We start from the raw sequence: 24977 nt of genomic DNA on the forward strand, positions 1-24977 counted from the left end.
ACCAGTGAGTGGGTAATATTCTGGGCTCCTCCAGCTCCGTTCAAAGGTTAGTTAGCAGTTTAATATTTATTCATTGCACAGAGCTAAGATGTGCCCATGCAACCCTCAAGCCTCTGAGCCTGACTCTAGAACCACACTGATGGACAGAAAGAGGTGAGAAAGCTAAATTTATCTGACTGATAGGAGAAATGTACCCGTTTCTCCCCAGAGAGAGTCGTGAGCGTCCATCTGCACTGCCAGCTGTTCATCTTTCAAGTCCAGCAAGCTCTTCACCACCTGCAGGAAAACACAATTTACAGTCCTCTGTAGTGTGGGCTTGCTGTGCATAAAGAAAACAAAAGAACCTCGACCGGAGCAAACAGCACACCACATCTAATAAATCCTGTCAATCAAGCAAGAAGAGGCACAGTTCTCGACATAAAGAAAAAAAATCTATTTAAACCAAGAAAAAGGTGTTTATGTCATTAGGGCCTTGAGCTGAATCGTACCTGCGTGTGTCCAACACTAGCTGCAGCTGTAACCGCCTGCTGTGCCGCCTGTTTTTTCCCAGTCACAGACTCGTTGCCGTGATGCGGCTGTGGGTCGGCGGGGATCTCAGCTCCCCAATCCTGGCCCAGCAAGATGTTGATGATTTCAGCATGGCCCTTCAGTCCGGCATGGACCAGCGCACACTGGCCATTCTTATCAGCATGTCCCACCTGGCACAGAGGGGGACAGAGAAGGACTTACAACACTGGTCCTAGCCGGTGCCTGTAATGCGCTGGCCTAGATTAGGCCTGTTTATGTCATCTGTCTCCCAGAATAGAACCCAAAACTGGTGTGAATGTAAAACCAGGGCTGTTCAGGATCACTGCTGTAAAGATACTGAGACACAGAGGGTTCTGTCACAGATGAATCCATGGTAATTATGCTGGTCACGCCCACGAAATCCACATTTTCTGTGACACTGACCTTGGCCCCTTTCTTGCAGAGCAGGTTGACAATGTCAGCGTGTCCTGCAGCAGCCGCCAGACAGAGGGGTGTCATGCCACTGTCAGTCGTCCCTTCTATAGGAGCACCCATTTCAAGCAGCAGGGCTACCATCTCCAAATGCCCCAGGTGGGCATGGACGGCCAGAATGGGGCCGCGTCCCACCACCTCTGTACACCAGGTCACACTAGCACCACCTAGCATCAGCAGTCGACTCACCTGCAGAATGAAAAAGATCAACAAAACATTTCTGAGTATAAATTTGGGTGTATGTTTTTTAAAGATGTAAAGTATTAGGATACGACAGCCTGTTGAAGTTGGCTCCAAAAATATAGAGGGTCTTCCAAGGTATAAAAATTCCCGATCCTTCCTGATTCCTGCATAGAGCTTGCGCACTAGAGGCCTCCGCCAACTGAGCCAGCTAACTTCAAGTTTAGCGCCCCGCAAACTGAATAGAGATCAAATGAGATTTTAGGTTTTCCCAAATTTATTGGACTGAATGGCTCAAATTATGATCGAGAAATTCATCATTTTGTGGGGCTTGCGACTCCAAAATCTTTTTCCCACCGTTTTGCAAAATGAAAGCTTATGGAGAAAAGTCTTTTTGGGCCTCAGTGCATCACGTGACAATGTTATTAATACGGTTTGGTGACTCAAAGTTGGCTTCAAAGCCTGGCTCTCATCCTTGGGGCTTGGTAGTCACCAGCTACCATTATCTAGTTAGCTCAGTTAGCCGTGCAGCCCTATTTGCTAATTACAGCCTGCCTGAACCATGACCTCGAGATCATGAGGGGAGTCATCTTTTACACCAAAATTGGAGAGCTTGTGAAAACATAGTGAACTTGCTGCTTGCATACTCCAGCTGTAAGGTAAAAATGGTATTGCCAGACAGGACGAGCAAGGACTAGCTGGTTAGCATGTTAACAGTAGACAAACGTGCAACATAATATGTAGACATCTGTGACATCAACACTGTTGTTTCTTTATATTCATTTGATAAGGTTGATAATAATGATAATGTCATGTTTTAAACCAAAAGTCTGGCCATATCTCATACACTGCACCTTCAATGTAGAGCACATAAATGTCACCTTGATGTTAGGTGTATAGAGGTTCCTCAGGGAGGCCAGCGCAGCGGACAGACTGTCTGTGCTGCAGTTCACCCACATGGCCTGAAGAACGCTGGAAGACACACCTGTCTTTTTACTCAGACCCTGTGAATGTGTGAGAGAGAAACAGAGAGACAGAGAAAGAGAGGGATTACGCCTGCTCAGATGCGACCACTGGTGCAGAATTTAAATTGTATCCCAGGAGCACAACGGTATGTACAGAGTGCAAGCCATGCATGCAAACATAACAATATTTGTGTTTTATCTATACGAGTAGTGCTAATGTGTGTGGGTGATGGGGGGGACACGAGTTCATGCATGTATGTGTGTTTCTATGCTGTACTGATATCCAGTAAAGTGCAGGACCTTGTTTGCGTGAAGCCTTTGGGAGTCGAGGGGCTCCAGAGGGGTTTACTGTAGGTACAATCTGTTCCAGTCGCAAACCTACATAGCAAGTTACATACAGAGAATCCCAGTTCCTGTTACCTTGAATATGTGAGCCTTGAGAATGTGGTGTCCCAGTTCCATTGTCTGCTGCCGGTTCAGCTTGCCCTCCTGTCTGGAGAACATGAAGGCCAGGAGAGCATGGCCGCTCCTGTAAAGTGTAAAGTGCTTATTAGTCAGAAATGGCCTCTTCGCAAATAAAGATGTCTTGTTACACACATTTTTCTTGGTATGTTCACAAACTAGTCTCACCTAGGGTCACAGAGAAAGTCTGAGCTCTCTCCATCTGCTCTCCACACCAGCCACTCCCTGAAGGAGGGATGACACAGCATCCGTGTACCATCCCTGCGTCTCACCTGCAAACACAAATGATACAGAAGATTCTTAAATGGAAATGATCGGCCTCCCGAGATGGACTTCGTCTGATTCACGACGTATGAAAGTGAAACTGACGTCCTTCATGGTAAAAACAAACACGACAGTCAAACCTCTGAAACAAGCGCTTTAAACACTATGATCCCGTCCATGAAGTCATATCAAAGGTCTTACCATGAATCCAGTCAGGCTGTCTAATCTTTGCTGGAAGTCCTTCCATTCCAGCTCCCCCCTCACACTGCCTGCATTCAGTGCCCTGAACATTTGTTCATCCGTCAGCGGGTGCAGAGAAGCCAGTGCCACATTTAGCACCGGAAGTATCTGTTCAAAGAGCTCTTTATCCGGAAAGCTCACACGACACATCAGCAGGTACACCTAACAGATATTCAGAAGTTAGCACAAGTCGTTAATGATGTTGTTGTCAGACTGTCAGGGATTTCCATTTGTCCTTAACCAATGACAAGTTAGAAAGTTAAGAAAATATGCAGCATTATACTAACAAAACGAACAATCCTCCCTGATGAAATTAGTCAGTCCAGTTACGATTGCGTAAAAAAGTAAACATATCAGTATATTCAGTAGTTTTTTAGGTTGAACAATATTTCTGTGTGCCAATTGAGTGCTTTATTATGTTGTCACATATTAAGTTGTAATATCAGTAGTTGATATCTTGAAGACTTTTCTACACATCTGTGTTGGCCTGGCATGACTCGCTTTGATTCGACAAGTCAGCCCAGCGTGGCAGGGTTCTGCATTTCCAGTACAACAACTTCAACTGATGCCTTGCTGGTCTTGAGCAGTGGTCAAACGAGCGGCTGAACATACTCGACCTCCCCGCAGCACTATCGAAGGAAAGCTGCTTATGCTTATCTTATATTATGAAGCAGAAAATTCTGGAAATCTCAGGTTTTCACCAGCAGTAATTTTACACTTCTGACTTCTGAAACAGCCAAAAGCAAACAGGATGAAACAGAAATTAACAGCAGGTATCTGAACGCCCCAGCAGCGACACTGGAGAGAAACTAAACTTCAAACCACAGGGATCCAGTAAGAAGCTGCAAAATGTCTGAGAGCTGTACACAGACACTTTCTCTCATGTTTCCTGCACAGACTTGTGTCGAGTCTCGCAGCACACGTTTGCGTTGACGTCACTGCAGCCTGCTTGGAGACAGGACGGACGCACTTTGGCCCTTCTCCGGAGAAGGTCCTTCACGGGCATGACTCAGTCCAACGCGGTGAAGTAAAACTGGTAATGGAAATGCAAATCAGTGCGGCCCGGTTTGACGAGGCGCGGCCAAAAGTGCCAGTGGAAAAACAATTATTGACCTTAGATTAGGTGAAAAATCCTGAAGGTAACCATTTATTGAATCAGTAACAATAATAGCACGCAAGACATTTCATCCTAAGTCTGGTAAATAGGGATCACCCGGAGTTCCTTCATTTGTTTAAATTGTTAAATTTGCTCTATTTTTCATTTCGCACTAATATACATTTTCTCATATTTAACGGTTTCTGTTCACTCCCATCTTAAGCACACCTTTATCCACATCCATTATCCAATAATTGAATCGTCCCATTTCCAGGCCTTTATGTGTGTGCTCATGTCCCTTTTTACACCGATGATTATGTAACATTAAAATGCGTCTGTCATTTACTTAGTCACTGTGGACTATTTTTGGCACTTTGTTTAAAGTCTTTGATCCTGTCATTTTTGTCTTTTGTGGATCTGAATAGCATGCGAGTACACTTTTTTCCTCTTTTTGGTGAAAAACATGCCTGAACAATGGTTGTCGCTTGTGTACCTCGTGCAGGGATTTTATGTACATTTCAAGGTTAAACGTGTCCCTTTAGCTCAAGAGGATTATCCACTCTGGTTTACATAGCAGATGAACTGGTTACTTACTGAAACGCACATTACTAACATTTTTTTGTCAGACTACCTCTTGGAGCGGCGAATCGTTGGACGTTGCAAACATTTATCTAATACCAGTGTTGCTATGCAGTTTTGGGTCGCATTTTGTGGGGTTCAGTGGGCAGGTGGGCTGGATTTTAGCTGGTTTACCGTGAGTGTGGCAGGTTTTAAAGTCAGTTACATTGCGGTATATTAAGTATTCATTAGGCTCGTTAAGCAGACACATCCAGTCCCTCAGCACAGCCCACATGTGGCTTACCCTGTAAACACACATGAGCTGTAGTGTATTTGCAAATCTGTATTTTTATTTTTGTAACGGAACCTTCTATGCTTCCAACATTACATCATTATTTGCTTGGCTTTTTGATAGCATGGGATTGTGTCCATCCTTTTCTCTCTTTATTTATCTCCCTTCTCTTCGTGTGTGTATGTGTGTGTGTGTGACATAATGTAAATTTGTTGCAGTTTATCAAGTTAGATGAAACTGATCATTTTTGCTAATCGAGCTGTCCTTTTTCATTTCTTAATCTTTAAGGCAGAGAGCAGAAATGAAAAAAACACAACAATCATGATTTAATTGTACGATGGAGCCTCCTGACTGCGTTGGAGCACACTTGTAAACACTTATCACGTTTTATTGTGATGCCATGTTGTAAATTGTGATGAACGACAATGCTGTTGCTATCGTTCATGAACTGTATCGTTTATCAATAATATTTGGGATTTTCTTAGTTTTTTATCAATTCGGTTGGATTTTTAGCATTTATTTTGCTGTAAAATGTCAAACAAATCTGGCAACTATGTGCATTACCTTTAGCTGCTACAACAGTTCAACACTTTCGGTTAGGCGTGCTGCCGATAACCGGATTTGAAAATGACTGTGATATTCAAAAAAATAAACACTAATATTGTGTTCCTAATCGACATGTGATAATATCGTGTAAATAATCCAGCGGCTCTCAAATCTTTACTGTTTCTTTCTGTTCTCGCTTTGTTATAGTGGGTGGTGGTAATACGCCTTAACACGTATGGTGATTACCAACCACCATACAGCGGAAGTAGAAGAAGAAGAAAAAGCTGTGGTAACAGTTATCTGTTAGCTACGTAGCATGGATCTGGTGTGTAGCCACAGATATTCATGGTTACATAGACTCTCTTTCAAAACGCACAATAAACAAAGTCAAGAACATTTCTATATGTATATTTTGTTAGCTAATGTTAACTATTTCAGTTTTTCAGCTATTTCAACCATTTAGTGATCACTTTAGTTAACTATTTCAACTGTTTATCCATCTTTTTTTTTTTTTAGCTAACTAACCACGTATACAGCAATTTAGCTAACTATTTTGACTGTTTATGCTTCTGTTTTTTGCCAACTGTTTCAACTGCTGATTAATTAGGTTACTTATTACAGCTAACAATTCCAAACATTTATTCATTATTTTTAGCTAATTATTTGTCAGTTTTGTCATGGGTATGCAGTGCATTTCAACCATTTAACCATTACTTAACTGTTTGCTGCCTAGTTTTCCTGCACTCTCAGTCACAATATGTGTTTTTATATATTTTTCAATTTTTTCAAATAAGCTGAACATCTTTCCACATAGCCCTGTTAAATTAAAATACAAGTACGCCCCTGGGGTACAAATAGCCCTTGCTTGTTGTGAAACAGTTCTCTCAGTGTCTGACCTCTGACAGCGAGACAGGCACCACCAGGTAGTTTCCTCCTTTTAGAGTCAGGTGGCCCTTGTGGAACAGATCCAGGGTCAGCTGAAGGTAGAGGATAGAGCCATGGCTCCGTGTTGACAGGTGGCTGCTAAATTTGCTGAGGAGCAGCTGATCAGGGGCTGTGCCCGTTGGGGTGGTGACGTTAGCAGCGACCTGAGTGCTGCTGCTGACCCGGTGATGGATGTAGTCGCTCAGGTCAGCTCCCAGATCGCTGCTGTCTGGCAGGATGTCCAGAGAGATGCCAGAGAATGGAAGGAGGGTAGTGATTTCCTGCAGGAGAAGAATGCAGGTAAATCATGTGTGCTTGTTGGTAAAAACAGAAATGACACACAAGCACAAACACCTCAATATTAAAAGAATAGTGGGCAAGCATGTCTGTGGTGCATTAGCTAAAGACAAATTAAAAGCACAAAAAACAAGACCCATTCCTTGGATGCTGTTGCCTCTGACTCACGCAGAGCCATGGGATACAGTACAGTAAATAGTGTGACAATGACTCAAGCTCCAACATTGCTCACAGGCATCTCTCAGAGTCACATTTCATCTCCCCTCTTGCCATCCTCAACTGCTCAACACCGGCCAAAACCAGCCATGAATGATAAATAAAAATCCATGTTACTGCGGCTCAGTTCCTCATTAACGACTGACATTTTAGTGCAACGACAAGTAATTGACTTGTGGTCGTGGACTGTGCTCCACTTAACCCTTTCGCAACGGTTTGTGAAATATTCAGGCACTTATAAAACACTTTCCCTGAAATGGCTGTTATAAAGGGGAAGGGTGATTTACGATCCAATCGGGAAGTGGGGTTACTGGGAGGGTGGTATAATAGCTGTATGCTTCATTTCAAATTTTGGTATTTAATGCTTGCTAACTTCAATGTGTCACGAAGAAAATGACGTGAAATGTGTTTTGTGTATTCCCAAACACTAATCAAATTACGTAACCGGCTGGCTGGCTGTCAAGCTCCAGACTCCCAGCAGACTCCCAGTAGTATTACCATCTATTCAAGGCATAATCCTTGCAGCATTTGGAGGCTTGGCTTTGGCATTGGACAGATGCGTCTGCTGTTTGGTGGGATTACCAACCGGATTGAGAAAAATACATCAGACTAGAGAGAATAGTGCTGCCAAAATAAACCACACTGTCTATACCATGGCAGTAAAAGCACAACAGTGAACTACAGTGTCTGTGCAGGGAACCAAGACCAAAAGACACAGCTAGTGGGAATACCTTTGTAATTTGTGTAAGGTAAGACAAGGTGAAATTTAAGGAGTTCACCCAAAATACAGTACAAAATAAATCTTCTCATTTCAAGTCCCTCTAGTAGTGTCCAGTCATCTAGATAGATCTATTATTTGCCCAGTTTCAGATGTCTGCCTACATCCAAACAAGTGCTCAGTGCTCACCTGCATAAAGTCTCTACAAGGGCAGTGAGTGGTCGACATCACGATAAGTCAGAGATGAACAGAATATAATTTGTAATGTTTAAAAAACACAATGTCCTTGATTCCTTTCATAATCCACAGACCTCACTCTCAAAAGCTATCAGAGACCAGACATATTTTGGAAGAAGTTTCACGGAACATTGTTCATAATGAGATCTGTGAACTATCCAGAGACATTTTGTATGGAACTACCAACCGACAATCACCAGGGCTAAAAAATGAAGCCAATGCAGAAAAACTTTGGTGTCATAAGTGGTCACTTGAGTCAGGCTCCAAAGGCAAGTCAATCCCAATAGACCCTGAAGCTATTTTCCTCTATCATGACAACTTTCTGTGGGTTGAAATTTTATGTAACTCACTTGCTTCACAATGTCTCTCCAGAAAAACCAATGGGTGACGTCACAGAAGATCATGTCCATGTTTTATACAGCCTATTATCTATTACCCTCTTAATCTTTAAAGGACTGCAGGAGCTGGAACATATCCCAGCAAACATTGAGATGAGGTGGATATTCATAAAAGACTGGACTTAGTGCTGCCTGCAGACTTACTGCATATTTGCACCGTTGGCCAACAGTGGTACTGCAAAAAAAAAAAAAATCCTTTAGGCTTTTACCCTTGGAGGAACCATCCTTATAATTTGTGACAGGTCACCTAATTCTAAAATTTTAAATCACAAAGGTATTACATTTGCATCTACAATGGCCCTCAGAGGGCACCTATTAGCTCAGTTGGTAGAGCGGGTATCCCATGTGCAGAGGCATCGTCCTCGCTGCAGTGGTCCAGGGTTTGAGTCTGACCTGTGGCCCTTTGCTGCATTTCACATTTTGTATTTGGATCTCATAGATACCAGCCACCTAAATAGGAAAGATTTTTTTTTTCCATTAACATTAATGCATTACTCCGTCTCGCAATGTAAAAGGAACTAAGGAAAAAAATCTTGGATCCATCCCTTTATACAGATCCACACCAAAAACAAATGCATTCTATTCTGTGCCGAGACCCATCCTACATACAAGTTTCATTCAAATCTGTTCAGTATTTTTTGTGTAATCCTGCTGACAAACCAAGGAACGATTAGGCATGGCTGGGAACATAACTTCCGTGTTGGAGGAAGTCAGTGGGAGACGCGTGGAGAAAAAAACTAAAAACCCAACATATATCAGTGTAAGACTTGTGATGAAGAAATGCCAAGTGCCAATGATTGACAAGGCTCATAATATTGTGATCAAACGTGGCAGGTCCAACTGATTTCTAAACTAAAAGGTCTAACTGATATCTAAAATCTATTGGCTGACAGGACTGAGTTGGCAGGGACAGGAAGGGGATCATTCATGTACATATGCAGGGTGATCTTTAATTCCAGTATCAGGCTGCTAATATACTCTCGAGGACACACACATAAAAATCCCAGTAACATCTATTGTATAAGGGTGGAGGCTAGCAGTGTGGCTAGATACAACTAGAGATAAGTGAGAAATGTTAACTGTGATTTGGGTGAACCGAACAGGTGTGTTGCGGTTGTGGTAATGCTAAAAATTTTAAATGATCTCACTTACCACCAGCCCAGTCCTCACTGTGACCACCAGCTTGAGCCAGAGTGGAAATTTGGAGATTATTTTCGTGATGAAAGTGGCAATGGTGTCCCCATAGTCTGGTTTATGGAACTCTGCCTCATTAAGACTGTCAACCAATATGATGTAGTCTTCTTCAGGTAGCCTGTGCTCTGCGGACACAAAGCAAAAATCAGAGAAAAAGAGGTTGAAGAATGTTAAAAGACCAGATATATTACATTAGCCAGAGAAAAGATGGTATGATAGCGGAGCCTTTCATAGGTGCATCTGTGTTTTCCAGCATAGGATTCTCTGAGAAAAGTACCCACTGTTGATATTGATTATATCCTGCTGAAAGGGGCCACAGGCCATTGTTGTTTATTAGCTCGAAACAGGACATATCCATCATGTTTCACATTATCTAAGCTGTCAATGCATCCCTGCAAGCCTGGGAGGACTCACACACTCAAGTACAAGGGCTCTCCATTTTTTTCTAACCTGCTTAATAGTGATGGAGTAGACAAAACACTCCTCTGCTCAGACTGTGGAGGGCCTGGCCATAATAACACATCAATCTAGCTGACTGACTGTATCATGAGAAACTGAGTTGGCTAATATGTCCATAACATTCACGCCCCCTCTGGAGTATTTTGTGACCTTGATATCCCGTGGGATGCTGATGATTCACCAGGGCAAAAATAACACTCATCATTGCCCTGTGTAAATGACCGAACATCTGCTTCACACTCTACCATGTTTCCAATCATTGACCTTAACTAGGGAAAATAATCTATGGGCCCATCACGGAGTCATTAATGGGCTATTTCACACAGGAGATGGCAGTCGGCTCCCTAATTGCGGGGTGAAGGAAGCAGACAGTTTTCCACCTTAAAACTGATTCCTTTTTAAAATTTAAAAGGGTCTTTAAAGTTGAATATCACATTTTTCTTAAAGTGTGTGTGTGTGTGTAGACTTCATTACCCTTGCGCAGGCCGGCGATGGGCTCGAGGATACCCTTACGGAAGGCAGCGATGGGGTCTTGAACGCAGGATCGCAGGCTCAGTGTGTTTTGTAGGTGCGGCTCTTGCACCAGCAGCTCCCTGTACGGAGCAAGCTGTGGCGCTCTGGCCAACAGGGCGGCAACACTGTGCACAAACTCTGGCACCAGGCAGGTGTAAGTGTTGTCAGCCTGACAGAAATGGTAGGCCACCACCTAAGAGGAGAAAAAAGCAGGTGAAATAAAATGTAAATTCACAAACATATCTGAATTCTGCTCTGAATAAAAGCTGTGTAACTGTTAGTGGTCTGGATGGAAATGAAAGGGAAACAGAACAGACATACAAATGATTTTTCTTTAAAAACTGGAGGTGCTGAAATGAAAGGAACCCCATGTGAATGTTTGAAAAGACGAGAAAGCTATTCAGAGCAACCTGAAAAGCTCTCTTGCTTATTTTGCCTGCAGAATTAAAAGCTCATATAGGTTATTATCTACTGTGAAGTTAGTGCTGGCCTCAGTATCTGGAAAAAGGATAAACATCACATGATGTCTGAGTATTGAACTTGAAACTATTTACACCTCTATAGAGGGCCGCAACTAACGATAATTTTCATGGTTGATTAGTTAATTGAATAATTGCGTGGTCTATAAAATGCCAGGAAATGGTGAAAAACATTAACCAGTGTTTCTCCAAGCCCAGTATGATGTCCTTAAACGCCACGTTTAGTCCACAACCCAAAAATAAAATAAGTGTACTGTCATAGAGGAGCAAAGAAATAAGAAAATATCTATATATAAAAAGCTGAAATCAGAGGTCTTTTTACGTCTTTATTCTGAAAAAATAACTCTGCCTCAATGCATTCAGAATATGGTAATACTAGTCAAGCTGCTTTGACGAGAAAATAATCAGCAGATTAATTGCAGTCTGATACAGAATAAATCAAAGAAGAGCTCCACCTCAACCTACTACAACAGCACAATATACTTTTCTATTAATGCATTAATTATGCAAGTAAAGGATCTAAAAACTTTTCCCACTACCGATTATGTGTGTAACACGAGGTGCTGTGCTACTTGATTAATGATATCAACTGAGTGAACTGTCAGTAGGGGGACAAATATCTCTGCACAAGGTCAGATGCTGTTTGTACAGCATCTGTTCCGAGTACACTATCTGTTCATATCCTCATAAGAAAGACATAAAAAGACAAAAAACAATATCTGAGACTAATTACACTGAATATAAAAACAACAACAGTTACAACAGAATAACACAGGATGTAAACACAGATATTTGCAGAAATCATTGAGGTAGCTGAGTCATAACTTAGTTTCCACCCTTGAAACTCAACAACAAGAGCTTAATTCAACATATTACTGCAGGGTTTCTACAAAATATTTTCAGCAAATTGACATGGTGGGTTATTCAGGCAGCGAGCTGAATAATAAACAAAAGTCTGAGAAATGATACATATCAATAATGATAGACAAATCCTAAAATACAAAAACATTGTGATAAATGGCAACTATCTTACTGGATGATTAAAAGTAGTTAAAGTTCTGTAAACGTTAAATGCATTTTTGCAGGAAAATATATCTTAAGCAGTATTCACTCACTCACTCACTCTCTCTTTATAGGGCTCAGATGGGTCCCACCCCTAAACCATGAGAGGCCATCGTATGTAACGTTATGAATGATTTTACTTTTGAGCAAACATCCTCACCATCATAAGTAGTCTGACTAGTTCCCATGGAAACTCTTATTGAGGCCAAGTTAGTAAATTTAGAAGCTTCCATGTCATCTATGTGATGCAATCAGCAGCATGTTCTACATGTGCCCGAAAAAAAAGACAGAGAGGAACACTCTGACATTAAAATCTCGTGTCACAAATGTGCAGGCCCACAGCTCTTTGAAAACGGCACTCCCGCAGATGTGTGTTTATCGCTTTGAACCGATCCCTCTTCAGTCTTTGGTGAAGGCTCTTAAAAGTCATAGCTCCCTTCAGTACTGTTTATCATGCCGTGCTTTATTACCCTACCCGCAAGTCTGGTGAGAGAAGTGCAGGAATAAAAAATCCAGGGCAATCAAAAGAGCCATAATGAGAAAGCTAAACCCAAGAGCATTTCTTTAATGTAAACATAATATCTTCTTTTTGTCTTTTTTAACTGCAGGTGAGTCAGCAACCTGCTCAGCCACAGGATAAATATCAAGAACCTTTATGCAGAAGGGCATAGTGCGGTTATGTGTGTTTTGTATCTATGTGAGGACCAAACCCAGTTATAAGTTTATTCTTTATTTTAGTCCTTGACAGTGAACATTTGGGACAATAGTATTTGCTTCTTTAAAGTGCTGTTTGATGGGAATTTTAGTTTTTTGGCTTAACGTTGAAATGAGGTTAAGAGTAAAATGTCAGTGGTAGGGTAGGGCATGTTAGTATATTATTTAGTATTAGTTAGGTATAGTTTGACATTTTTGGTATTTACACTTAGTTTAAGCTGCTGTAAGTGTTTTTGTCATTCTAGCTAACTTCATATATGTGCTGTGGTGGTACTTGTCAAACATGGCAGCAAACAGAAGGATCCTGCTCTTTATGTGGTTCTCTGTCCTGATTGGATAAAGTGGGTGGGGGTACCAGAAAATGTCTTTTCTCTTTTACTGCTGGAATATAGGGCTAATTAACTCTTATTTTAAAAAGTCATTTACAGCAGCTTTAAATATAAAAGATACTAGCTAGCTGCTAGCTTAGCATAGCCTAAAGACAAAAAAACAAGTGGAAACAGCTAGCCTGGTGCTGTCCTCTAAAGCTGAAAAATAGCTCAGTGAAGCTCGACCTAAGCTGCATTCATCAGCGAGGGTTTGCGAGTGTCTTCAGGGCCAAAGTGACATCACGCGTTCAGACACCATGCGGCGGGTTTTTGTCTGTTTGTTGCACGCCCAACATTTTCTAATGATGCGCATGTGAGCTGCTTCTCGCCAAGATAGAAACCTGCACGTAGTATAAAAGTCAAAAAGTTTCCTTTCCTCAATTCTGTTCATGTCCTCCCGACCACTCATGCGGAAAGCACGACTGAAGCTAAAGATTGGAGCTTTTCTTAAGTGATTATTGTTGCTATTTTTTTGGAGGGTTTCTAGGCAACATGCAGCAAAAGGCCACATGCTGGAGTCAAACCTGGGATATAGCCTCTGCAGGCTCTACCAATTGAGCTACTGGGTGTTTCAACACAACTGCAGTCTTTATGCTAAGCTAAGATAAGCTTACTGTCTCCTTGCTTTGCTTCATATTAAGCATCCAAACATGAGAGCGGTATTTATCTTCTCATTTAACTGCCAAAATGTCGAACTATTGCTTCAAGGTAGGGGGCTGGAATGGGATATTTTCAACTGAGTAGTATAGAGATAATGAAACGTGTGTGCATGTGTGTTTTGAGGTACCTTGGCAGCAAGGCACCTGACTGCCTCCTTCCTCTGTGCAGCACTATCGCCTGTTCCTGCAGCAGCACTCGGGTTGGGCTGGGAATCAGCTGGCTGTTTAGAGCCGGCTTTTCCCTGCCGATCAGCACCTAAACAGAGCAACAAAGCAACCACAACAAACGCAAAGCTGCCATTTACACTCGTTAGATGAAGTCTCTGGTGTGAGTGCGGTAATGTCAGGAGCGAAGTCTATGAAGAAACACAATTAAAATGCTGCGATTAATTAGTGCATCTGTAAGCAAGACTATGCAAAACCACAATAGGTGGCAGCGTGGGAGCGCTGGATGACGTGTCTGCACACCTCATGCTACACCCTCTGTTAAACTTAAATCAAAATGACAAGATACAGTACAGATATCAATGAATAATGCAATGATGCTGAACAATGGAAAGCACAGTATTCCTTTTGAACACTATCTATGTTTTGCTTTTTCTATACTGTTTTCCCTCAGCCTGTAATCTTAACAACACTCATTTGCACACACCAGGAATAGGCTGAAAGACGGTGAAAATCTTTATTTGTCGCCGTTCTCCTTTGTTATGACTCCAGGTGTGTCACAATTTATTCCGAAAACGAAAATCACCAGCACATCAGAGCATGCATTTACAGCGCAATGAGTGGAATCTGGTTGTGTGAGAGTTGTTTTTCTTTTTTTTTTCTCCCAGACAAAAGTAGCATACCAGTGCCACTCATGATGGGGAAAAAACAACAATTTCAGTCCCCTTACACAACTGCAATCAGCAGCGAAACCTCAGGGGAGAACTTGAAAGGAAAGTGCGTGACCCAGTTACCAACTGCTTCCCAAAAAAAGTGATATTTCATCCAGTAGCTTGCAAGACTCAGGCTTCACTGGAGCGCATCTATAAATTCGACTTCGAGCATTCTCCTTTAACGCTTTGAGATGCCAAAGCGAATTACACCGCTGTGAGTAAAGAGAGGAGTCTTACATTTAGGGGAGGAGCTGGGGCTGTGAGGGATGCTGTGACCTCCCTGTGCCGTGCGCATGCCGTGACAGCTGAGTGTCACCAACCGCCAGATGATGGCAGTCTTGCCCGAGCCTGCGTTCCCCACTATGACGGCGCCACGTCCGTCACAGCTGCTTGTTTTTCTTAGGACCTCGTCCAGCCGCGTGAAGAGCCAATCCCGGCCGACGAAAGGTGTGTCCGCGGTGATGCCGGGGACCTCGAACAGCAGCGGTTTTAGCATGATGTCGGCTTGTTTGAATGGCACCAATCTCCCTGGATAAAGTGAGAGGACAGAGTTAAACCTGTATGGGAATGGTTGACTTCATGTAATTTAGGCGGTGACTTTGGGGAAGTGCATACATGGTCCACACAGGTTTGCAGCTGTGCCAAGCTATATTTACACACTCCATTTTACCCCCTAGGATTGAGCCACAAAATACCTTTGGAGTCATCATTTGTGCGTCCAGCTGTGTTGTGTTTACGCACGGAGCTCCTGTGTCCAGCAGACCTTTGGTTGTCCAGATAATTCAAATCCTCAAGCCGAGTAGAGCTGGTTGCTGCAAAGAGCAGAGCGGGTGGGGAATGGAGTGAGGGTGTGAGTGAGATGCAGGAATTGTGCAAAGATACACATGTATACCACACAAGTGTCAAATTCATTGCTCGAGTCAAATGATTGTTGCCATGGCGACGCGAGACATAAACAGTTGTTGCTCTCAATGATAAATGCTCAGTGCCCTTGAGGAGAGAAGAGAGAGCAAGAAGAAAGGAAAACAACTCCTCTCGCGTTGTGTAATCTCAAGTTAACACTAACTTGCGATCTGAAATGACCAAATGTTTCATACTGTCTTACACATCAAGGCACCAAATGGGTGATAAGGACTAAAAACTCATTGCTGGCAGTAGTTTAAAAAAAATGCATCGACTGTCAATACCAGGATTAGAAACATTCTTCGAAATGACTAAATATGCCAAATAAAAGCAAGCATGATAAATAAAATAAAGAACATGTCGTACAGTAGGGAAAGAAACAAAAAGAAAGAGTTGTTCACTCCTACATTCGCCTATCCATCCACCCACTCAGACTACAGAGATTACAGGTCAGCCTGGCTTACTTTCTGCAGTTTTCAAGACATTTATTAGAGTCTTTATTGCAAGCTGTTTTGAAAAAGAAAGGACAGGGCTTCATGTAATCAGCTGGTTCTGAAATCTATCCCTGCAACAATTAATATTCTATCATTATGCAGCAAAACACAGTGACAAAAAGTAGAAAGTGCTGCACCATGAAATACAATCCATAACAACAGTGCTGTAATAAATACACTCACAACAACACTGTCGTCGTCATTTTTGAGGCTGTACTTTCAGCTGGCTGTTGTATTTGATTGCACTCTGCTGTAAAGACTTTGTATATAATGTTTTGTGGACAAAATATTTTCAATAACTTTTAGACAATATACGTTGTAGATAACATTATAAATATAGTTTGATATATTGCAGTAAGCACTAAAGTATATCAGTTTAAGTAATAGTTTAAAAACAGTCCATTTAACACATGACAAATGAAGTAGTCGGAAAACTGAGCTGCGCATTTTAAATAAGGCTGAATTTGCTTCAGGGCTATTTGATTAAGTTGCACTTTCATCAGTTTTTTGTTGTTGTTGTTTTGCCAGTTTGCCTCTATTTAATCTCTGCCAGGATTCACCTGGGGGACGTAACAAAGATGGATACAATTCAAACCCTAAAAAATAACTTTTGTGTCAGAGCGTCCAGGAAAGTTACATTTTTCCTGTACTAAATGTTGCTTGCTCTCACAAGCAGACCTCCTCACATTAAGGCTCCGACAGTAAAATGTCATTCTTGGTCAGAGGCTCATCTGTCCTTGCAGCAAGCGAAAAGGTCAAGAGGCACTGCTCTGGTCTGGTCTCAGACCGCTCCTAGTTCCCTTTCTCTCTGTTAATGAAGCGGAATCTAATCCGAGTGGTTTATGAATCCAGGCATGGCAGAATAGCAGCCAACTAGATTACAGTCACTGCAACCGGAAGTATCTATTGGGAGGTCTGAGGTCGTGATGATATTGGTTTGCTCTTATTTATATTATTGGGTTGTGTTTCAGGAGGGCTGCATCTACACTGTTGTGAATAGTATTGTACACTAAAAAAAAAGGCTCAAGCTGCCTGGAAAAATGTGTCTGACAGTAAAACTATTGTTTTTTCAACAGTTTGTTTTCAATGGCAAGTGACAGACTGGTCCATTTCATTCATTTATTTCTGTAATATATTAAAAAAGAAATCCTCTGTAAAATCTGACAATCTAGCATTACTTCTGCCTCTAATCCCTCAGAGTGGGATATAAAAAAAGGTCCTGTGTCACGTTGCACTCATATACTGTATAACATACTGTAGATAGACCAGACAAACAGGCAAAGGAAAGTGCAGCCACTGGACACACTATCATCTCACGTAAATAGTCATGTACAGATAAATGCAGTCATTGGTAATCTCAGAGCATCTGAGGGAGCTGCGCTACATCTCTGAGCTGTTATGGGCTTAAAGCTTTAAAGCAGCAATTCAGGTCACAGCCTGAAGATGCTGGCCAGTGATGTTCATAAGCACCCTTCATCATGAGAAAATCGCTGAATGCATTGCATTGCAGACATAAGCATTTGTGCTCTTTTACCCGATGTATCATGTTACCTACAGGTGTAACACAGGTATATTACCTGCTCCTCTTCATCTGAAACAGGAAGACAGACAGACTGGCCATCCTTTTTTGCAACACCAGGACAAAGAGTTTGACCACCACCAGCCCCTGTTCAGCACTTGAGCAAATCACATCACATCTGACACATCTAGCATCCCTGCATGTGTCCATCAATCCTGCGACATCAGAGTGAGAGTGTGGGTGAAAGCCACTGAGACCGTCTTATAATTTACAGGGCTGTAAAGAGCACATGGAACCTGTGGGTAAAGAGGCACTCCCTGGGTTCAAAATGAGTCAAAGTGTGAACCCCAATTATGATGAAAAATACAAATCAATCTTGGACGAGCGAATGATAAACAAGAAATCCATTTCAACAGGAGGAAAGGAGCTTTAAAGACAGGGAACATGAAGGATATTGTCATAATAATCGAGCAAGAGCTGAAGTAAAGAACCGAGGATTTGAAAGAACATCCACAGTGAGAGGATGAAGAACAGTCTGTAGCAGAACGGTGTGAAGGAGGTGTGGAGTGGGATGAGAAAGACTGCTGACTAAAGACAGCCGGGCCAAATGGCTGAGTGGACCAAGGATTCAGCGAAAGAGTTAAATCACATTTTCAGCCGCCTTGACACCGGGACAGCTCATCCCTCCACCCCTGACAGTCCGGCCCGATGGGAACCTGTTCACCGCCACCCATTCCAAGCGCACCGCCTACCTTTGTGTTCCCTGGACATAAAGGACAGTGTGCTTGATTATCCCACAACCCCTGTTGATCTGTCATTGGTTTAAAAGGTCAACTCTGCAGCACTGGAACCAAGCTCCCAGCAACCCTGATAGCATCCGCCACAGAACACTTCAATCATGAGCAGCCCACCTTGTGCATATTCACACATAGAGGAAAAGTTCCACATTTTGTGAAAGTTAGGGTTAAATGAGAAGATTGATGCGTTTCACACAACTGTCAAATGTAAGGCAACATCCTTATACAAGACTGGACACTGGGGGAAAGAGCTAGCCTGGTTCTGTCCAAAGGAAGCAGAAGGTGCTTATCTTTTTCTTTTAATCTGTACAAGGCAAGGTTTGAGCGGGTACTTGGCTGAACCAAGTGTCCAGTAAAGATTTTCCTTTAGTGTCACAGATGCAAAATGTGTCAATATCTGTACTCGCAAAGAGGAAAAATTCTTATTGGGTAGCTGAATGAAGCTTATACACTCAAGTCTATAAAAAAACTGTTCTGTTAATATTTCACTACTTCTCGTGATAAAAAAAACATGAATCTGAATATCAATTCTGAGGTAGCTCTGGGAATAGTTTTTTTATTAAAGCACAAAGTCCACCAAGGCCCAACCGTCTCCTTTAACTCAAGTCTATCTAAATATACTATACATAAAAAAAAACAAACATATTTAAATCTGCTAGATCAGGATTTCTTTGGAGCTGTATCAAACTGTACTTACTCATAGATACCAGCCACCTAAATATGTTTGTTTTGTGGGAGGTTTTTTAAACAAGATCCATGCATTATTCCCAACAATTAACCAAAAATGTTGAAAAGCCCCATCTCACAATGTTAAAGAAGGTAAGAAAACAACTCCTGGATCTGATCCTTCATCTAGATCCGCACCAAAAATAATCATGATCTGTTCTGGGCTGAGACCCATCCATCATCCAAGATCTGTGGAAATGCATTCAGCAGTTTTTGTGTAATCCTGCAAACAAACCAACCAACTAACTAAATGGAAAAATGCAAAAATATAGCCTCCTTAGGGGAAGTAAACATCAATGCTCTCATCTAACTTTTAACTCCAAGCTTATTTCTTAAAATGCATAACATTTCCTTTAACTTGAATTTGAAGATGCTCCCTCCACTGTGGAAAACCTATTGCGCTGTCTCATTATTCAAAAAATGGGACACTCCAGTGCTCTTCGAGGCCAGTGGCACTGAAACCTCTCAGAGTAAAAACCTTTAACAAGCTGCTACTGAATCACCTTAAAACACCCAGTGTAAGCAGATTTTAACACCAGGAAAACAAAGTGAAAGCATGAACAACACTAAACATAATTTTTGTAGCTGATGCAGCTACTGCGCATCTTCTGCCTCCGACTTGTTCACAAAGGAAGAGGCGCTCTTTCTGCTGACAGCCATCATAATGCACAATGCTTCCTGCCAAAATGGCCCCAAAATCAGCCCACTAGGGGGGTGATGAAGCAGGTAACTCGTACTGATTCTTTAAACTGTCTCTGTCTACCTTTAGTACTCCTGTGATTGTGACAATCAGCATTTATCTCGGGGAACATAAAGAACATGAGCGACTACCATGTACTCAATGAATTCCGATTATAAAGATGTTAACAAGGACAGGCAGTGAGGAACAAGCACATTGCACATGCAGTGACTAATTGCCAAATTAAACCTGAACATATGCAATTCTACATTATTAATATATATGGAATATGCGTGGATTGTAATCTACATATTCCGAGTTCATTCGTTTGCTCTTGATGTTGTGCTGCTGTTAATGTTGCTGTTTTGCATGCATGATACATTGCACATAGTACGTTTTCATTAAACACGATATATCATACATTTTCTATAGTGTTTGTTTGAAATTAAAAATTACCCGAGCAAATTCTTCACTACAGCCTGTCAATGTTGCCACTATAACAACTAGTCTTTCCATCTGTGAATAATTAAAGTTCAATTCTATTTCCTAATGTGCATCACAATGTATATTTATGGCCTCACTCTATGGTCTAATGTAGAGAAAATTTCTAGCGGCTACGGTACTCTGTGGCTCGCTTCATCTTTATTCTGAATTTCATCAAGAGTGCCTAAATGAAAGCACCAGCTGACAGAAGAAACTGGCAGGCGTTACTGTGAATCCACTCCTTAGGGAATCTCTTCTTTTGCTCCCACCACAAATGAACTGACATCTAAGGAAAGAAAAAGAGGCGAGTGCACCAGCAAAGATCGTGACTAGAGAGGGAGGGGGGTATTTTTATGACAACTGGAGGCCTCCCAGGACATTTAACTGGTACTGCTCACAGTGTGTATCCAGCCTCTGTGGTAAGTAGAGCACCAGCACATGGTGCAACGAAGTTTAGTTCTGCATCACGGAGATTTGGCAAATTATGCTCATCTCTGCATCGGATGAATAGCTGGAAAATGGCGAGTCAACAGTCAATCCAATCAGTTTGTCATTCAGTCAATATTTATCAGAGTGTTAATAAATCACTCAGGTCACAGCTGTCACATTTATTCCTTCATTAACCCACTTCATCGGCAAAATAATGCAAGCTTTAGCAGCTCACTCAATAGCTCACTAATTAAAACATTAAGTCTCATTTGTTTAATACACACAAAAACGGAAGTTTGCAAATGACACAGTGGTTTTATGGGGAGGGGTTCGAGTGGGACTATTTCCTGGCTGGGAACAGTGACTTCCTGGAACTGAACTTGTAAATAAATGAGCTTAAGAGGTGCTCTTAGACTGAGTTTCTTCCCTTCGGAACAAGCTAACTGTGATGCAAGGAATCTGTACCTGTCTGTCTGTTGCCCACATATCTTGAAAACCGTTTATCCAATGTACTTCAGACTTGACAGGTTGTTTGTTGCTGAGGACCCACAGAGGTGCAGTGTTGAGTTTGTTTCAATTTTTGACACTCTGAATATTAATAAATCTTAAATAAACAGCAAACACCACTCTGTGCAGCAGTGGGGGCGTGGCTTCAGGAGATTAGCACGAAGTTAAAACAAAAGTAGAAGTTTAAACGAGCCTGGATGAGTGGGTTGATGCGATCAACATTATTACATATCTATTCTTCAGGAAGAACTGATGGTGAGATTTTAAGTTTCAGTCAAAAGTGGGCCTGGGTCCCTTTGCTGCGTGTCACTCCCCATCTCTCTCCCTGTTTCCTGTCATATCTTCCGCTGTACTATCAATAAAGCCATAAAAGGCCAAAAAATAAATAAATAAATAAAAATAAAAAAAAGTAGTATATTAGCTAACGTTCACCTCAAGGGCTACAATGTGTATCACTGCCTGGCAACACCCTGAGCTGCTCAAGGATGCCTCCCTCATTAGTTGTTCCAATTCAGTTCGGAAAGTATCGATGTTATCATCCAGATTTTAAACGGTGAATATCAATATTATATTCTAAGGGCACCTCAACCCTTACCCTGTAAGCCCCTCACAGTACCAGATAATCTGTGCCGAACAGCGTGTTTTGAAGGGGCACCGCACTACTTCCTGTAACCACAGAACAATAGGTGGCCGCAGGAGAAAAGTTCACATACCTGCCACAGAATTTGGCCGGGGCATCACGAGGGAGGAAATGCTATGTAGGTGGTGCTGTGGGAGTGGTCTTTTCGGTGCTGGAGGAGTCCTGGGCTCCATGATCTCAGTCCTAGGTAAGGCCTCATCTGGTTGGGCGGTCAGATTTTCCCTGGTTGGCCCAGGATGGCGGTCCTCGTTTGCGTGGCCCATTACACCAGCACTGCCCCCCAGGCCTTCATCCTTAGTCAGAACCTCACTGGAGGCGCTGCGCTCCTCATTCTCAGAGGAACTAGTGATGGTTGCTGAGCCGAATCAAGAACATATGGGTTAGGTTAGACAGCCAAGAACAGAACATATGGCATGCAATAACTTGGTTGTATTTTCTTCAGAGCCTGACTGATACTTGAGTTTTCGGGCCAACGCCAATACAAAACAATTCAGATGTTTATAAATATTACAAGATACAGAATAATTGCATAAATGCACATTTTAGTTTATTTTTTCTAAAGATTTTTTTTAGGCATAGACACCTTTATTTGACAGTGGATAGACAGGAAATGGGAGACAGAGAGGGGTGTGACATGCAGCAAAGGTCCTCCGGTTGGGATTCGAACCAGGGTCCGCTGCTTATGTGGCATGCGCTCTTAACGACTCGACTATCTCTCGACTTGAATTTGATAATTAGAAATGATCCCAAATGTCTTTTTCTATATTAAACAATATCGGCACATATCAGACAATATATTAAACAACATCGATATATCTGTGAAAGGCCAATATCAGCTTAAAGTTTTAATTGACTAAAAGCCCAACATTTAGCATTACCTTCAAATTCAAGAAATCGCATTACCTAGATGTATAATAAAATACACCTAACTGTTTAATCAGCTGCACACTCAAACCTCCTCAATCATCTTGTTTTACTGTACTTGGTGTGCCCTTTGCACTTTTGTATTTAACTATAAATACAAACTCTATTTAGGGAGAAAAAAAGTGTCCTATTTTAAGAGAATCAGACCCATAAGCAACAAAGACAGCAGTGTCCCAGTTTTGACAGGAGGGAGCCGAAGCCTTGAGGCTGAAGTGGCACAGGCGACACAGACAAACTTGCTTTGGGGTAGGGGTCCACACTTGACATACAACTGAGTGATGTGGCATCTAACTTCCTATCATCACTAAGGAAGGTGTGGCATTTTAATGACATCACCCAGATTTGCAATTGCAGATAAGGTAAGTGGTTCCACATTGAGTTAAATAGGCCATTGCTGTTTTTTTAGCTCACTTTTTTTTCACTTCCACTGATGCATGGCTCAGCTTTTGTACTGGACATGCTTCGCCTAGTGTGAAAACCAATCACAGCACATACAATGTGGATGGACATGATGTGAAAAACTGGCCAGGATGTCAAACAAATTCACAGCGGCAACTCTCACCTATGATTCCACTATCCTTGCTCTCCAGGGTGGAGGTCGGGCTCTGAGAAGGAGGCACAGGGCTGCTCCCAGTGAGGGGTCCAGGAGTGCTGCAAGGAGCAGGGCTGGGTACGGGGCTGGAGAGGGTTCCACTGGGACTGGTGCTGGAGCTGCAGAGCGGTGAAGGTAAGGATAAGGGCTGGGGCAAAGTCTGGCCTCCAGCACTGGTGCTCAGGGTGGAGGAGGGGCTCTCTGAACAGGGGGAGGCAGTGCTGCAGGTCAGAGTGGAGCTGGGACTCCCCCCCTGAGCAGAGGTGTCACACTGAGAAAGGGAGAGCAGAGAGAGGGTGAGACATGACCAAGAAGTTTAAGTGTTAGAAATATAAATCCCATCTCAAAAATAAATATTTTCCCTGCTACCTGTAGTGCTCAAAGTGCCCAAAAAAAGATTCAAAAGGTTTTCCAGGCACAATATCAAGAAACAAGGAAGGTTATATTAAAATCCCTTTATTGTCGTAGCTAAATCATGAAAAGAACATGTTTCGACCATTTGGGTCTTCATCAGGGTTCCAAACAAACAACACCCCATATATACAGTGACTACAGCCAACAGTCAAAATATTCAGGGAAGCAGTCAAATAACAAGAGATGAAATGACGCAGAAGTTTTACACGCTTACAGCATGTAAAAAAAAGTTTACATGCTTAAGACATACAGAATAGACAACCATACGGATAATATAATACCCCAAAAGGCTGTAAAAAGGAGTGGCAAAAAAATTTATTTGAAACACTCTGCAGCAATGGCTCTTTCCAGATACCATGACCCCGTAACTCAAGGTAATCCACTGACATCGTTGTGAGCAGTTTCATGTGGGAACTATTGTCTCTCTACCAAACTACACCTGCCAACTGATTCATTGCACAGAAGGAAGCATCGATCTACTCATGGATGACAGGCTCGTGCTCGTGACGGTGCGGTATGTAAACTTTAATGGCGTCCTCCTCGGCATGAGACTTCTAACAACAGGGTCTATGGATTATTTTGACTAACCGGTTTATGATTTTGTTTTAGAAAGGGACATTCCTGTTGAGTCTTTCAAATGTATTTTTTTTGTGTGTGTTTTGAGCACCACATGCCAAGTGCAGTCTAGTTCAGTTATATTTGAGGGAAGGCAGACCTCTCTACCTCCAAAACTCAGCAGCTCACACTATAGGCTTCTAGGCAAATAAATAGTCCTACAGGTAATTTTCATTTTGGGTGAACTGTCACTTTGAGATATACAAATAGACTCAACCTTATCAATTCTGCACCAGGAGAACAGGGAGAGAACGAGCAGAAACACACCCAAAGTGATACTATCCTGTTTGAAAAATGTAGTAAATTAACAGCGTCAGTTGTCACCCCTGCTTAGCACTACTCCACTCTGCATGACAGTGTTTGCCTTCACGCACACTTTTCTGTGTGTTTGTGACTGAGCATGTTTGTGTGCACACAGATGGGAAATGAAACGATAATTCCAGTTATTTCCGCCCTGGCTGTCATTTTTCCCACTTTTCATAAAGACGGCTGGCTGTGTTCAAAAGTAAATCACTCGCTATAGACATTTACTGCAAA

General features: G+C 42.1%; 1 protein-coding gene across 3 annotated transcripts in view; it reads right to left on the reverse strand.

The window, feature by feature from the left end:
• The window catches only part of LOC115580070 (protein TANC1-like), a 43035-nt gene that overhangs the window by 8864 nt on the left and 9194 nt on the right, over window positions 1-24977 (reverse strand). For all 3 annotated transcript variants that reach the window (XM_030413925.1, XM_030413924.1, XM_030413926.1), the window contains 15 exons: window positions 23382-23682; window positions 21969-22250; window positions 15414-15530; window positions 14956-15246; window positions 13969-14096; window positions 10520-10751; window positions 9545-9711; window positions 6499-6807; window positions 3072-3272; window positions 2775-2878; window positions 2565-2673; window positions 2061-2183; window positions 952-1188; window positions 489-698; window positions 195-276 (listed from right to left, as the gene is read on the reverse strand). In XM_030413925.1, coding sequence (XP_030269785.1) covers window positions 195-276; window positions 489-698; window positions 952-1188; window positions 2061-2183; window positions 2565-2673; window positions 2775-2878; window positions 3072-3272; window positions 6499-6807; window positions 9545-9711; window positions 10520-10751; window positions 13969-14096; window positions 14956-15246; window positions 15414-15530; window positions 21969-22250; window positions 23382-23682 — 2893 coding nt within the window. The remainder of the gene's footprint in view (window positions 1-194; window positions 277-488; window positions 699-951; window positions 1189-2060; window positions 2184-2564; window positions 2674-2774; window positions 2879-3071; window positions 3273-6498; window positions 6808-9544; window positions 9712-10519; window positions 10752-13968; window positions 14097-14955; window positions 15247-15413; window positions 15531-21968; window positions 22251-23381; window positions 23683-24977) is intronic.

Source organism: Sparus aurata, chromosome 4 (genome assembly GCF_900880675.1).
Source record: "Sparus aurata chromosome 4, fSpaAur1.1, whole genome shotgun sequence".
Taxonomy (NCBI): domain Eukaryota; kingdom Metazoa; phylum Chordata; class Actinopteri; order Spariformes; family Sparidae; genus Sparus; species Sparus aurata.